Source organism: Carassius auratus, chromosome 40 (genome assembly GCF_003368295.1).
Source record: "Carassius auratus strain Wakin chromosome 40, ASM336829v1, whole genome shotgun sequence".
Taxonomy (NCBI): domain Eukaryota; kingdom Metazoa; phylum Chordata; class Actinopteri; order Cypriniformes; family Cyprinidae; genus Carassius; species Carassius auratus.
Window position 1 is genome coordinate 4,893,630 of NC_039282.1, and position 13,560 is coordinate 4,907,189.

General features: G+C 37.8%; 1 protein-coding gene across 1 annotated transcript; it reads right to left on the reverse strand.

Moving 5' to 3' along the window:
- Nucleotides 1–366: 366 nt before the first annotated feature.
- Nucleotides 367–12,901, reverse strand: cul5a (cullin 5a). The gene is made up of 19 exons (XM_026226125.1): nucleotides 12,787–12,901; nucleotides 9,858–9,967; nucleotides 9,664–9,763; nucleotides 9,395–9,571; nucleotides 9,169–9,310; nucleotides 8,945–9,090; nucleotides 8,722–8,802; nucleotides 8,443–8,536; nucleotides 7,573–7,703; nucleotides 7,274–7,381; nucleotides 6,961–7,025; nucleotides 5,532–5,664; nucleotides 5,313–5,444; nucleotides 5,095–5,218; nucleotides 4,775–4,950; nucleotides 4,528–4,689; nucleotides 3,623–3,741; nucleotides 3,385–3,508; nucleotides 367–3,009 (listed from the first exon to the last, which is right to left on the reverse strand). The coding sequence occupies exons 1-19, from the start codon at nucleotides 12,802–12,804 to the stop codon at nucleotides 2,815–2,817; spliced, it is 2,337 nt and encodes a 778-aa protein (XP_026081910.1). The 5' UTR covers nucleotides 12,805–12,901; the 3' UTR covers nucleotides 367–2,814.
- Nucleotides 12,902–13,560: the final 659 nt, after the last annotated feature.

Below are 13,560 nucleotides of genomic sequence, written 5' to 3' on the forward strand. Positions count from 1 at the left end.
AACTAGTGTGTTCAGTTTTCTACTGAACCGTTTACCAGAAAGTGTTTGTGGGAAGTTACCGCGGAACTGTCTTCATCTTCATACTTCTAATTGTCCAGTTTACTATGAATATTAACCATCACCAGAACATATCTGTATAAGTATAAAGTGACCTGATTAATGATGATGTTTCTAAAAATAAAAACAAAGACAAACCTTTACATTTTAGTCTGTTTGGATCAGCTGTAATGAAATAAAATTCTTAGACTGTGACAAAAATAGAAGACACGCTACAACAGCAGTGATAAATAAGACACAAACGACTCTGACAGAAGGCAATACTGTTGTTACTCATGAAATAAAATTTCAGTATAATATAATCAATAGTGAGTGTTTGCAACTTTATTAGAGAAAATTCCATCAACATTTAAAAAAAAAAAAAAATCTTCTTTCACGCTCACTTATTGCATTATACCACTAATGTTGTGCATACCGACTTTATTACTGGAACATACCATGTGCAACAGAGAATATGTATACATTTGCAAACAATAAAGTATAATTCATAATTTCATGTAGCATTCCCTCGCAAGGTCATTCACAACATTTTTATTCAGTTTCATCATCTTCCACTACAATGAACTGAAATTTCAGCTTTTGGGACTGGATTTCATTTGATGGCTTACACAGAAAACCCCAGCTGTCTTAAGAATAACACAAGCACCCACAAAACTCCAACTGTTATTGATAAATATGAAAATCATAGTGCTTGTCCTAATAAAATTATATGTATTTACCTAGAGAATTTGCTTGAGGAAAACATACATCCAGAAGAAACATTGATTTTAAATTCCAAAAATTAAAATGCATAAACGTAACAGGATATGACAGCACCCTGTTGTAAAAGGCTCCTAAACGCGCGCACACACACACAGACACACACTCTCAAACATGCTTAAGTTATCAATAAATAAAGTGGACAATCAAATAACACAATGTTCTCAAACACTGTTGTACATCCGGATCTTATAAAGAACAGCTTTTCAATACAATCGAAGGGAATCTTTTCACCATTTTGAATTACAATGTGAAATTAAACACTTAGGATACAAATGAGTGACTGTGCGGCATTAAAAACAGACAAAAACAAACATAATTGACAGAAAATGCCATAGTGGAGATGGACAGTTGAACTGCAGCAATGTTATAATAACATCAGTGAGCATTTTATTGGGAGCCATCATGTTCTCCTCATTATTCACCTCATTAGATTGAGTGTTTTGAGGTTGGATATGAATGTTCAATCATATCTAGACGTCTAAATTATATTTTTGTTGTTCCTTTTTATTGGTTTTTGATTGAACCATGACCCTAAACCCAATGGAAAAACTACATCTCAGACTGACCAGACATTATTAATATATGAAATCTGCCTGCAAAATAAGAGTTAATACTTTTTTGCACTTATTTAAATGCTAATAATCAGGAGACCGTTCATTTGATTATAATAAACAGCTGATCAGTAATTGCACAAGCTTTTGTTCATACTCGGTCACAATAGGGTAATAATGAGTAAAGAAAACAATGACTTTAATAGATCCAACGTTATTTGATTTTGAGATCAGCACTCTTGTGCTTTGCTTTGGCAATATGTGATTAGCAAGAACCGCAAGGCAAATTAAAGTTAACACAACCTACTTTTAAAATAACGCTGCTCCACTTTACCTGAGGTTGAAGCAGTGCTTGCTTTATTCGGACTCCTGTAACCGTGCTTTACTGCTCGTTTACAGTCAGCCATGATGGGGCGATGAGAATAAATCAGAGTTGTGGCTAAAATTCATCAGGTTTGATGAGTAGGCAATGTTACAGGACCTTAGTGGGGCCACCTCATCACAAGCTCATTATACAATCAGTTGGCATCTCAGTCGCTATTTGAAACCGATAACGGAAAATGATCTAAAAGTGTAGTAAACACAAAAAAGAAACTGCAACTGTTACACTGACGTTTTGACCAGGTGCACAAAAATAAAGCATGAACACTGAAAAAAACTAAACATGGCAAACCCCACAGATTTTCTCCACAGACGTTGACCCTTTGTGACACCTGAATGCCAAGTTGACTTTTCCTGGCATTCTAAAGAGTAACAATGTCGTCTAAACCGATCAAATCTTTCATTTGCGGTATTTTGACAAAGAAAATTAAAACAATGTGAAAAACAACCCAAATAAATCCATGCTGACATGTTGTGGCGGAGAGTGTGAAAAGTGCTAATGCTAGTCCTCCACCCCGGCCCGTGCTCCTCAGAGACTCCAGTGTCGTCATGCAAGACCAGGTGTTTGCGGATGCGATGGTGGGACGGCGTTCACTTCCGGTTGAAGATGGGACAGGGCGAGGTCCAGACGGAAGATGTGGGAGGGGGAAAAAAAAAACACTCGTAGCACAGCACACACAAATAAGTCCTGGGATGAATGTGACATTCTCACTGACCGCATGCTGCTGGAGATGTACACTTACAAAATGCAAACGGCCCACCATGCATACTGACTACCAATGGCAAAAATAGAATCCTTTTGTCACTTTTCCCATTTTTTTAAGTCTCCTATCCCACTTGTCTTCACTGTAAGGTAAGGCAGGGATTATATTAATTTTTTGTTTTAAATACATTTTTTTTTATCTGATGTGTGACTGTCTGTCGTTAAAACAAGCTCATGACTACACCACCAGAACAGCAGCCGAAGCAGTATCTTCATCACCACCCCTCCCCGGCTGCTGATCCTCGACAGGTACGCCGTCCTCCAGAACGGTCACGGATCATCTCCGAAGTCATTTCTGTGTTACGCCATGTAGATGAACGTGTTAATGTCCGTTTCGTCTCTCTTGATGTACTTGTGCTCAATGAGCCACTCGATCTGTTCCTTGATCATTTTCTTCTGAGGGAGGAACATGTTCTTCAGGATCTCCACCAGCTCGGTCTGCAGCTGAGCGTTTGTGATCTTCTTGCGCATCTTCATGATCTGAATGATGGCCTCCTGAGATGTTGCAGTAGAAGAAACAAACGCATTAAGTGGAAAGTACACATTAAAGTACCATTGTTTATAGTTGAAAAAGAAACGAAGGACATGTAACAATAGCGCAAAGACATTTTTATCGGCATAACTTCTGTAGAGAATTAGCACAGACGCTGAACAAGGAAACTTTCTAGATTTTCATCTCGAGTGCCTCTGTTCGCGCACACAGCCTACGATCAAATAGAGTAAATTTAGAAAGGCTACACATTAGGCTGTATGCTTACACTAAGCATTCACATCAAAACTGAAGTATACTTTGGATAAATTTTGGGAAGTATACAAGTGACTACTGTTCATGAAAAAAGAGGACTAGTAATGTTTTTTGATGTTTCATACCTGTGTTCTTAATATTCTAAGCTGGACGATGCCTTCGTTCTCCTCTTCTTTCATTCGCTCAGTCGTCAGCTGTAATCGGCCAATTAGGTTTATTTTCCCCCTCTTTTGAACCTTGGTGTTTTTTCTGAGGAGAAACCAAAATATTATTATTATTATTATTATTATTATCATTATTCCCAAATAAAAGGACAACTTCTAAGTAAATGAAAGAGCAAGCAAGGAGAGGATATGTTCTTACATCAAGGAGAATTCCTGGTTAACGAAAAACAATGTACTGTCTGTGAAGTCTTTGGGAGAGCTCACTTGAGGTTCATATAACAGCACTTGGCGTTTGAGCTTTGGGAAGGCAACGAGAGACTGTACAAAAAGACAGAAAAAAAAAAAGCTAGACAGCTTTGACAGTACCGTAAGGTTGTCAAAAGTACCGACTTCGGTACCAGTCGGTACTGAAATGTATCATATTTTCCGCACTATAAGGCGCACCGGATTATAAGGCGTACCTTCAATGAATGGCCTATTTTAGAACCTTTTTCATATATAGGGCGCACCGGATTATAAGGCGCATAGAATAGAAGATACTGCAGTGAAACGTTTGACTGGGTTTGCGTTATGCATCCACTGGATGGAGCTGTGCTAAAGGGGGTGTCAACATTTTGTCATATTTTGAGAAAATTAAAGGCTTTTAAGTGTGCCTTATAGTGCGGTAAATACGGTAAACAATGTGATAATACCAGCATTTCCAGCTAGCATTTTGAGCGGATTCTTAAACACCTCTGATTGGCCATTGGCTACAGTGATCAGCGTTTTACGCTTTTCACCATCTTATCAGCTGATCCCTAATAGATTATCCCTGCTTATAAACGGATTTGCTGATAGACGCGGCTTTCAAACTCTCCTGTGTGTATCTTTGTGAGCGCTCGGTGAAGAGTGTGAAGCGCTGATCTTCGTAGCCAATCACAGCCAAATCTGTCAAGCACGTGAACACAATGGCCAATCAGAGGTGTTAAAGAATCCACTCACCAGCGCTAGCGGGAAATGCTGGTACTGTCACATTTTTTAAAAGTCTGTACTTCTGACAACACTACAACAAATATCATAAATATCTAATGGAATAAAACACAATATATCCAGTCATAATCCTACCCAGAGAGTTCGTCTCAGTTCAGCATCAGGCAGCTCAGTGGCAAGTTTCAGGTTCTCAAAACTGATCTTCTCTCGTGGTCTTTGGTTCCAGGCAAAAAGTACAGCCAGCTGAAAGGTCGTGACCTCCAGGTCGTACTGCCCTACTTCATTCTTGAAAGTGATCTACCGGAGAGCACACAGACTGATTAGATGCAAGCCACTACATATCACTACTAAGCACTTAACTTAGTGCATAAAATAAACTCACAATGCCATTGGACATGAGGTGGTGCCAGTGGAGTTTGCGGCCGCTGTGGTTCTTCTTGTAGAAGTCTTCCACCTCAGGAATGAGGTCTTCCAGCTCGGTGGGCAGAGACACAAACACTTTCTCTGAGCTGCGTGACCACGCTCCAGCATTTAAGATCTTTATGTTGACCGAGTCCGCTGGGTAACCGAAGGGGTGTGAAAGAAACCACTTTTGATATATTTAATGCATCCTTGCTGAATATAAATATTAATTTATTTTAAACCCAGGTTAAAAAGCTAGTGTAAATCATAAATAGAGAGACAAATGGGCTTGTAGGTCACCTGGTAAAGCCAGCTTGTTGTGTTTGTGCATTTCCTTGAAAACCTGGTTAAGATCTTCGGACACTTTGATGTCCTGGAACATTCTAGCTAGCTTGTTCACATAGTCAGCAGGCATCCCAACTTCCTGAAACACACCAGAATGAAGCAAACAGTCAACCATTTGAGCATAAATAATTCAAACTGAACTTCAGTCAAGCTTATTTCTCTTTTATTCTTACCCTGAGCCACTCGACCATGTTCTCCTCAATCTCACTGTCCGCTGAGATGTCCAGGATCAGACGTCTGGTCAGGTGGGCTTTGTGGTACCTCATGAACACATCCTTATTCTGGACGTATTTTAGCACGAGTAGCTATAGGAAAAAAGATTTCAAAACACTTGAGGACAATAACACAAGCACGGAGTCAACAACATGTGACTTTTTACAACAACCCCTTACCACTTCCTTCAGTTTGAGCTCGATCTCTTCTGAGGTCAGCTTTTTGCTGAGTGGCGTCTTTCTTAGCAGCATGTCACAATAGTTAGCCAGCAGCTCCGGACACTTCGATTCTGGTTGTGTTTTCAGGCCCACTCTGCATTTAAAAACATCAAACACAACTGATACAAGTTGATACAATACAGAAATATGAACCACTAACCCTCACCTGCAGGATGATTATATTTAATACTAAGACCAAAAAAATAATTTGTTACTGGAAATAAAATTTACTTTAACTTAAATATGAAAAAACAGCTCATCTTATTTCAGCTAGTTACCACAGCAACTTCTCATTTTCATTTAGTTTATGGTCATGTACTAAAATAACTAACTAAAATAAAATAATGTAACTAAAATAAAAATGAACTGAAATAAAAGTGGAATAATGAAAACCATAAGATGTAAGATGTAAACAAAACATAAAAATTTAAACCAATTCAAAATATTAATAAAAACTACATTATTATCTCAATGATACTAAAATAAACTGTTAACTTACAAAGGGTGAAGACATATTTCCACAATTAATTTAGTAAATGTAATGTTTTCTTATTCTTTCTATTTTTTTTAAGTTTAATATAAATTTATAACAATACAGTTTGTATTATATTTAACTTTGCATTACATTACAGAAAACTGGTTTAGAGGCCGTTCGCATATCGCGTCTTTTGCACGCTCAAGTTCGTTATTTCCAACGTAGGCGTGTGGTATGCGCGCTCATAATGGAAGCGACGCGACGCGCTCGTTTTTTCCAGCCGCGTCCACACTGCGTCGAGTTAAAAAAAAAACATCTAAACTTTTCAGAATGCCGCAAGCGCACCGCAGGTCATGTGACAAGAACTAACCAATCAGCTTCATTCTTTCCTGTAACAACGTTGAAAGCTCAGCCAAGATGAAGGAACAGCTGATCATAGCTGTATATGGATTGCCATTTTGAAATAAATTTTGTAGCAGAGCTACTGCAAGCGATTTTTAGTGCTGCAAATCAATTTATCCTTTGCTGAAATATCATGGAGAGAGCACATCATGGTTGCTTAGCAACAGCAGACGCCTCAGGAGCACAACTGCCCGAGAGCTTTGGAAAGAAAGAGAAAGCGGCGGGCCTAACATTTTCCACGCGTTTTTAGGCGCGATATGTGAACGGCCCTTTATTCTGCTTCAAGAGTATTTCTAAAACAACGGTTGAGGGAGTGACAGCAAATCTGATATCTCTCTCCATATTTTCTCCTATTTTGTTAAGATATTTGTAGAGTAAACCTCTCCGCCAACTTTGACTTCAGCTTCTGAGCTGCCTGTTAGTGTGTCTATCAGTTAAGCAGAAATAAGGTTATTCTGCACATCTCCCTTCAATGGACGGTCAACAGAAGCCCAGAAGGCAGCTGTTACTCACCCCTTCTGTTTCATTGGCAGCTCCAACTTAAATATTGTGGCATCATTCACAACTGCTTTGTACGCCTGCAGAGAAATGTAAAACTATATGTTAAACATCATTTAAAAGATACAAAAACTTCTTTCGTTCAAAATAATAAACTCTATTCATTACAACATTTCAAATGGAGTTATTGTTATATAACCTTCCACTGTATTCCTGTGCCATCGCAGATCTCTAGTAACCATCTGCGGTGTGATCTAGTCATGCAGGCTCCTTACTGAGACCAACTGTAAGACAGTGAGAATGAATACGGAAAGGGTGGCATGCTCACTTTGTCTCTGGCTGTAAGGAACCGAGGATCATCGTGGAACGCTTCCTTCACTAATTTACTAAATCGATTGAACAGAGTCAGGAGCTGCTCCACATACTTCTCAGAGTCCTGAGGAGAAACATCAGCACAAACCTCAACACCAGATGGGAATAAATCAAGTAAAACCAGGACCATTAATCAAATATTAATCTCATCAACAGTTCTCCTTTATTAATATTGTGAATAACAAGAGCCAGCTGATGCTTTAAAATTCATAAAACTCACAAATTGCATAATAATTCTGCAAATGTTGTGCTCACAGTTGTGATGGTCTCGGCAGCGGCCACCATGTCTGCCAGTCCAGCACTGATGATGTGCTCCTCCAAGTCTTTCAACATGGGTTCAATCCCATTGGGCACTTTATCCATGAGAGAGAACATGAGGTGCAGCTCTGTGGAAGAGGAGTTTACAGAGGTAGAAAAGATTATATTTAGAGATATTATACACCTACGCAGTATGCAAATTAGGAATGCAAAGGTCTATTTTTGTGGAAAGCACAGGACCATTTAAAAGCTTTGGGCCATTAAGTTTTTGTGATGAAAGAAATGGATGTTTTTATTCTGCAAGAACATTTAAATTGATCACAAGAGACTTATATATTTTTCAAATAATTGCTGTTCTTTTGCAATTTCTATTCATCAAAAACAAAACAAACAAACAAACAAAAAAAATTATATATATATATATATATATATATATATATATATATATTGTATTTTATATACATATATATATATATATATATATACATATATATATCAGTTGCCCACAAAAATATGAAATAGCACATGTTTTCAGATTACTCTTGAACAGCAAATCAGCGTATTAAAATGATTTCTGAAGGATCATGTGACACTGAAGACTGGAGTCATGATGTTGAAAAATGAGCTTTGCCATCATAGGAATACATTACATTTTAAAATATATTCAAATTCAAAACAGCTATTTTAATTGGTCTATTTTAAACCTCACAATATTAGTGTTTTTACTGTATTTTTGATCAAGTAAATGCAGCCTAATTGAGCATAAGAGACCCTAAGGACCCCCAAATTTGGAAGGGTAGTGCATCTAAAGCCCAAAAAGGTCATTTTAGAAATCGATCTAAGATTTCAAAGTAGTCTCATACTCACTGTCAGTCTCATTTCGTTTGATCATGCCTGGACATTCAGCCAAAATAGTTTCTTTAAATGATGTCACCAGTGCATTCACACAACATTCCATAAGCTGAGGGAAAAAGAAAAAAAATACATATTAAACATTAAAAATAATATTACTTTTTACTTATTTTTACACAGAAAAACTGTAAAATATTTTAATGACCGAAGCCCTATTTTATGCAAAAGTGTTTAATTCACTTACTTATTTCTACACACAATCTACCATCATATAAAAGCCAATCATATACTCACTGCTTGTACAGAGTTACATTCACGTCTTGTCTCTAAATATCGTAGTGCACGTTTCTCCTCTTCTCTTAATTTAGCATCTGCCTGTAAACAGAGACATGAGAATACATGGCAGTGAACACAAAAGCAGAGTGTTAGCATAACTCTCCTCTCGGCTATGCAATCGGATCCAGTCTGATTGGCAGAAGATCATGTATTCTTAAATCTGAAGTCTGGCAGGCCGTACATATTTCATGTAGTTCTGTACTCCGTTCTGCTGCAGGTAGGACGGCGCCTGGGTCCTGTAGAACCTCTCAGTGGAGTCTAGGTAGGCTTTCTCGAAGTTATCCCTGTAGATCTGCAGCTTATCATCAGGATTGGAGCATAGGTTCACTGAGAAAGAGATTCTTTTCAGTTTTCACGAATACAAAGATTCACTGGAGCCAGTTAAAAACGCGGAGTGGATCTCACCATATGATTCTCTGACTCCGATGACCAGCTGCGAGTCGAAAGCTTCTCCCAGCCGCTCGGCATGGACCAACTTCATCGCACTATCCTGCAATCTATTCTTGATGTTGGAGAATATCGATTCGTTCCAAGTATCCAGCATCAGCTTTGAAAACATAAAAAGGCAGAACAGGCCGATGAACCCCATTCAAGGAAATCAACCTAAAAATCCCGCTTTTGTCTCACTCACCTTCCTAACAATGCTGTCCTCCACATTGGACTTCTTGTTGCTGCCCTGTTTGCCCATCAGGGTGATCTCCAGCTGGCAGAACGGTTTGGGCAGAATGTCACACTGCGTGAAGAACTTCCTCCACTCCACGATGTAAGCCTTGAGAAGCGCCGTGTCATCTTGGTGACTGAGCACTCGCTAAACACCAACGTTCAAGAATATGATGATATGAAGAGACATGATTCTGCTGAAGAACATCAAGAGGTGGCTTACCCCTGAACCTCTCTTACCGCTTGAGCTTGTTTAATAAAATCTAAGATGTCCTCTTTGAGGGCCTGGTGGATCTTTGCCGGTCCTTTGTCATCCCATAGACAAACTGCATGAACATCTCTGTGAGAACCAAAGAGAACAGAGGACTGACTTGAGCATTCAGACTGCAGTTAATGTGCAGGATATAAAAAGATCTGAATTCATAGGGCCTTACGAGAAAAGATCAAACCACTGCTGCTTCGTTACAGACTCTTGGCGGAGCAATTTAAGGACAATGGGGCGCATAAGATCCCACTTGTCCTCAAACTGGAGGGAACCCTTGTTCTAAGCAAAAGGACATGGAAGAGGACACAGACAGTTAGAGAAAAACAGTGCGAGTGCATTCACATATAACACAATGAACCAGACATAATGGAAGACCTCTCTGTCTAAACATGACCAGGAAATCAGAAGCCTGGTTGGAAATGCTTCTCAAAAAATAGAATTAGACAATTCTTCTAATGTCTCTAAGAAACGTTTGTCTTAAGAGTTGTTTTTATTTTTTTGTTATTTAAATTAAATGTACTAAAACTTAAAATAATTTTTGTATTATTATTTGTAATTTTAACTTTTATTTATTTATTTCTTTATTTTCATTACTTTCTTATTAAGCTTTCAACATACATAAAAAGAAAAAAGTAAAATAATTCAAATTCACATGATTTCATTAACAAATAACAAACACCTCAACTGTGGTTTAATATCCTAAATACTGCCACTAATATTTTTTTTTTCTTTTTTTCTTTTTAAATATTGTACTTGTTTACCAAGGAGACGGAGAAGAGCTTGAAATGAATTATGAGATATGACAACGACAAAACAAAACAAAAATGGATAAATATTAGGGATGCACCGAAATGAAAATTCTTGGCCGAAACCGAAAACCGAAAAAGAGAAAACCAAGGCCGAAAACCGAAACCGAAACACCGAAATAAATTATGCCAATTATTAGTACCATTGCATTTATTGCTATGACCGTGTACTAACTTTACTAAAATTAAGACATTGCTATTGCATAAATTAATATTAAAGTTTCAAAGATAATTACAATTACATAACTTATAAAAAAAAAAACATAAAAATACATAATTACAAATGATGTAAATATTTATTAAGCACATTGCAACAATGCACAGTATAAAATAAAATTCAAACTAAAAATGTATCCCACTCATGTGTATATTTAATAATAATGTACAGGCCTACTGGCCTGCAGAAAGGTTTTAAAATGAACTGTTCTCTCATAAAAACAAAGTGCATTTAGGTGAAGTGCATTTGAAATTTTTCTATGTAGGACTAGAAAGTGCATCACTTCTCCAGTATAGGCAAGAGGGTTGTCACTACTGGGGATGGGGACTTCAGACAGATAACCATCTAGCTGTTGAGCAGTTGAGCTTGTCATCTGCCTGACATTTGAGCCATATTTGAGAGAGTGTATTTAAATAGGGCCAGGGCATAAATAAACATTTTTATCAAATTAAAGCAGAAATCTAGCAGAAAATCTAGCATAAATATGGCTACAATCTGATATTATGTATGTATATATGTTTGTGTGTGTGTATAAGAACAAAATACCCAACGTATTATTATTATTTGAGGCACTTTCTTGCAGAATTCCACTGAACATATCAGACAGCGATGGTGCATGCCACTCGTCTGGTGCAGAGACCAGTCTTTTTTTCTGCGCTCTGATCTGTCTCCTGCACTTGGCGCTTCTCCGTCTCCACGAGGGTTCTCCGCATCCAGCGTGGCCTGGATCATTTCTCGTGCGCGCTGCCTTATTTCCGCATCCAAGTAATGGTCTTTATAACGCGGATCAAGCACATTCGCGATGAAGTGCAGAGGATCCGAAAAGATCTCAGTGAGACGTGTGCTAACAGACTCTATAAGACTGTACTTTTGTTTGTTTTTACTTCGTGGTCCGTCTTAATCTCTTTGTTAGGAGACGCTTTAGTGCTGCGAATAAAGGAATACGAAGAGAGAGAATGTTCTCACTGGTGTTAAATTAATGTCGCGTGGAGCTCGTGGTCTTTGCTATGCAGGTGCACGTGCAGGTCGCGGTTTCTGTTTGCGTCATCACAACATTTCGGCCGTGTTGTTTCGGTGATAAAAGTCTATCGGCCGAAAACCGAAAAGGCCATTTTCGGCCGAAAATTTTCGGTGGCCGAAATTTCGGTGCATCCCTAATAAATATCACTTGTGAACAGAATATTTTAGTGTGCAGAATTTCCAGTTACATTAAAAGTGAACAATTATTTTATTTTACCTATACAAGATGAATCAATGCTAGCTAATTAGTTTTAGCAAGAAAAACAAGTCTATGTTTTTTTTAAATGTCAAGCCCAACACAGACAGATAGTAAGTAAGCAAATTATCAAAAGACAGAAAGGTTTTTAATAAAAGCTTATGACTTAATTTTTACAGATCTGCACAAATAGACAGCATTTTGGACATGGAGCATTTGAAAACATCTATGATGCAAACAATGTTGTCTAGGTAGGCAGCTCACTGGGTTTTAAGTCAAAGCCACTGTATTGAACTGCATAAAATCACACTTCAACTATACGAATGGAATGACTCTAATCTTTATTCATACTCCCTGAATGATTTCTTGACATATTTTAAGTACTTATAATATCTGACACTAGTGATATGACATGCGCATCTCTTCTTGGCTTACTACAACATGAAACTCTACACAGTAACGGCACAGATTCACATTATATTAGCTCAACTGTTAGACTCAGTGTCATTTAATCATTGGCCAAGCTAACAACATGCGCGCTAACTGTCATCGGGAACATGCCCCTTTATCATATATATATTTATAAACAACATAACAGCAAAGTTCAACACCCACTGGAGTGATCGTGACTTTAACTCGTCTGCATGCAGTGCAATATTATTGTGATTATTAGCTTTATTAATCTCAGCTAGCTCACAGCCTGCTAGCTAAACGCAGACTCTCTTATAAACTCATTGGACGTGCTCATCCGAGTCCGAGCAAGCCGCTAAATCACAGTGGTAACAACATAAACATTTGAAAGATATAGGCATGACTGTTAATGGAGAATTCGGAGGCAACGATCTTAAGTGTTTCTTACCTTTAACAAATTAGACATCGCCGTGTTTCCTTAACTTATCCCCTCGCCCGTTCTCGCGAGATTTGGTTCGGTATCAGAACTGATGGGATCTCCAATTCATTTCTGCGATTGGACACTGTCTATGGTCTCAATGTGCCTACTTATACTACGCTCCTAAAGTATGTATTCTCTCGGTGAATAAAAAGTACACACTTTTGAGTGTGTAGTAGAAGAGTAGGAAAGCTTTGGGACATACTATCACGTCACGCACCCTGTCACCGTAAACTGACCTGTCAATCATCTTGTAACGGTTTACATCCTTCACGTCATTTCATTTAACCTCCTACAGTACTGGAGAGAGAAAAGAAGTAGCCACTGATCTATAATCAGTGGACGTAGCTAACTTAGTTAAAAACATATGTCGTGAAAGTATTTTTTGCATAATGATGCATTTATATACATACAATATAGTTCACATTGCAGATTAAATATGATACGGATTACAATAAACAAATATACAGTCTACATATATTTTTTAACAGGTTAAATGTTGATTATTATTAGTAACCCCTGTAAACTTGTAAATTTCTCTACCTAATCGTCGATCGCGCGCATCCGCCACATTTGTAGTTTTTCTTTGTAGTTCTGGACCGAATCCTTTGCATGTTTCCACACAACAAATGATGTGATAAAAACAAAAATAGTTAATTTGTAATAAAATTTAATCCTGAATTTATATTTTAAATTACTGTTTTCCTTTATGTTATTATTTTACATTTATTTTTATTCTTTTAA

What these genes read in the sequence shown, in the direction of transcription:
- cul5a (XM_026226125.1), bottom strand. An exon ending in TACAGAACTACATGAAATAT is followed by an intron (nt 8,803 to 8,944) that starts GTACGGCCTGCC and finishes CTCTGTTTACAG; the next exon opens with GCAGATGCTAAATTAAGAGA. An exon ending in AGCTCAAACTGAAGGAAGTG is followed by an intron (nt 5,445 to 5,531) that starts GTAAGGGGTTGT and finishes TTTTTCCTATAG; the next exon opens with CTACTCGTGCTAAAATACGT.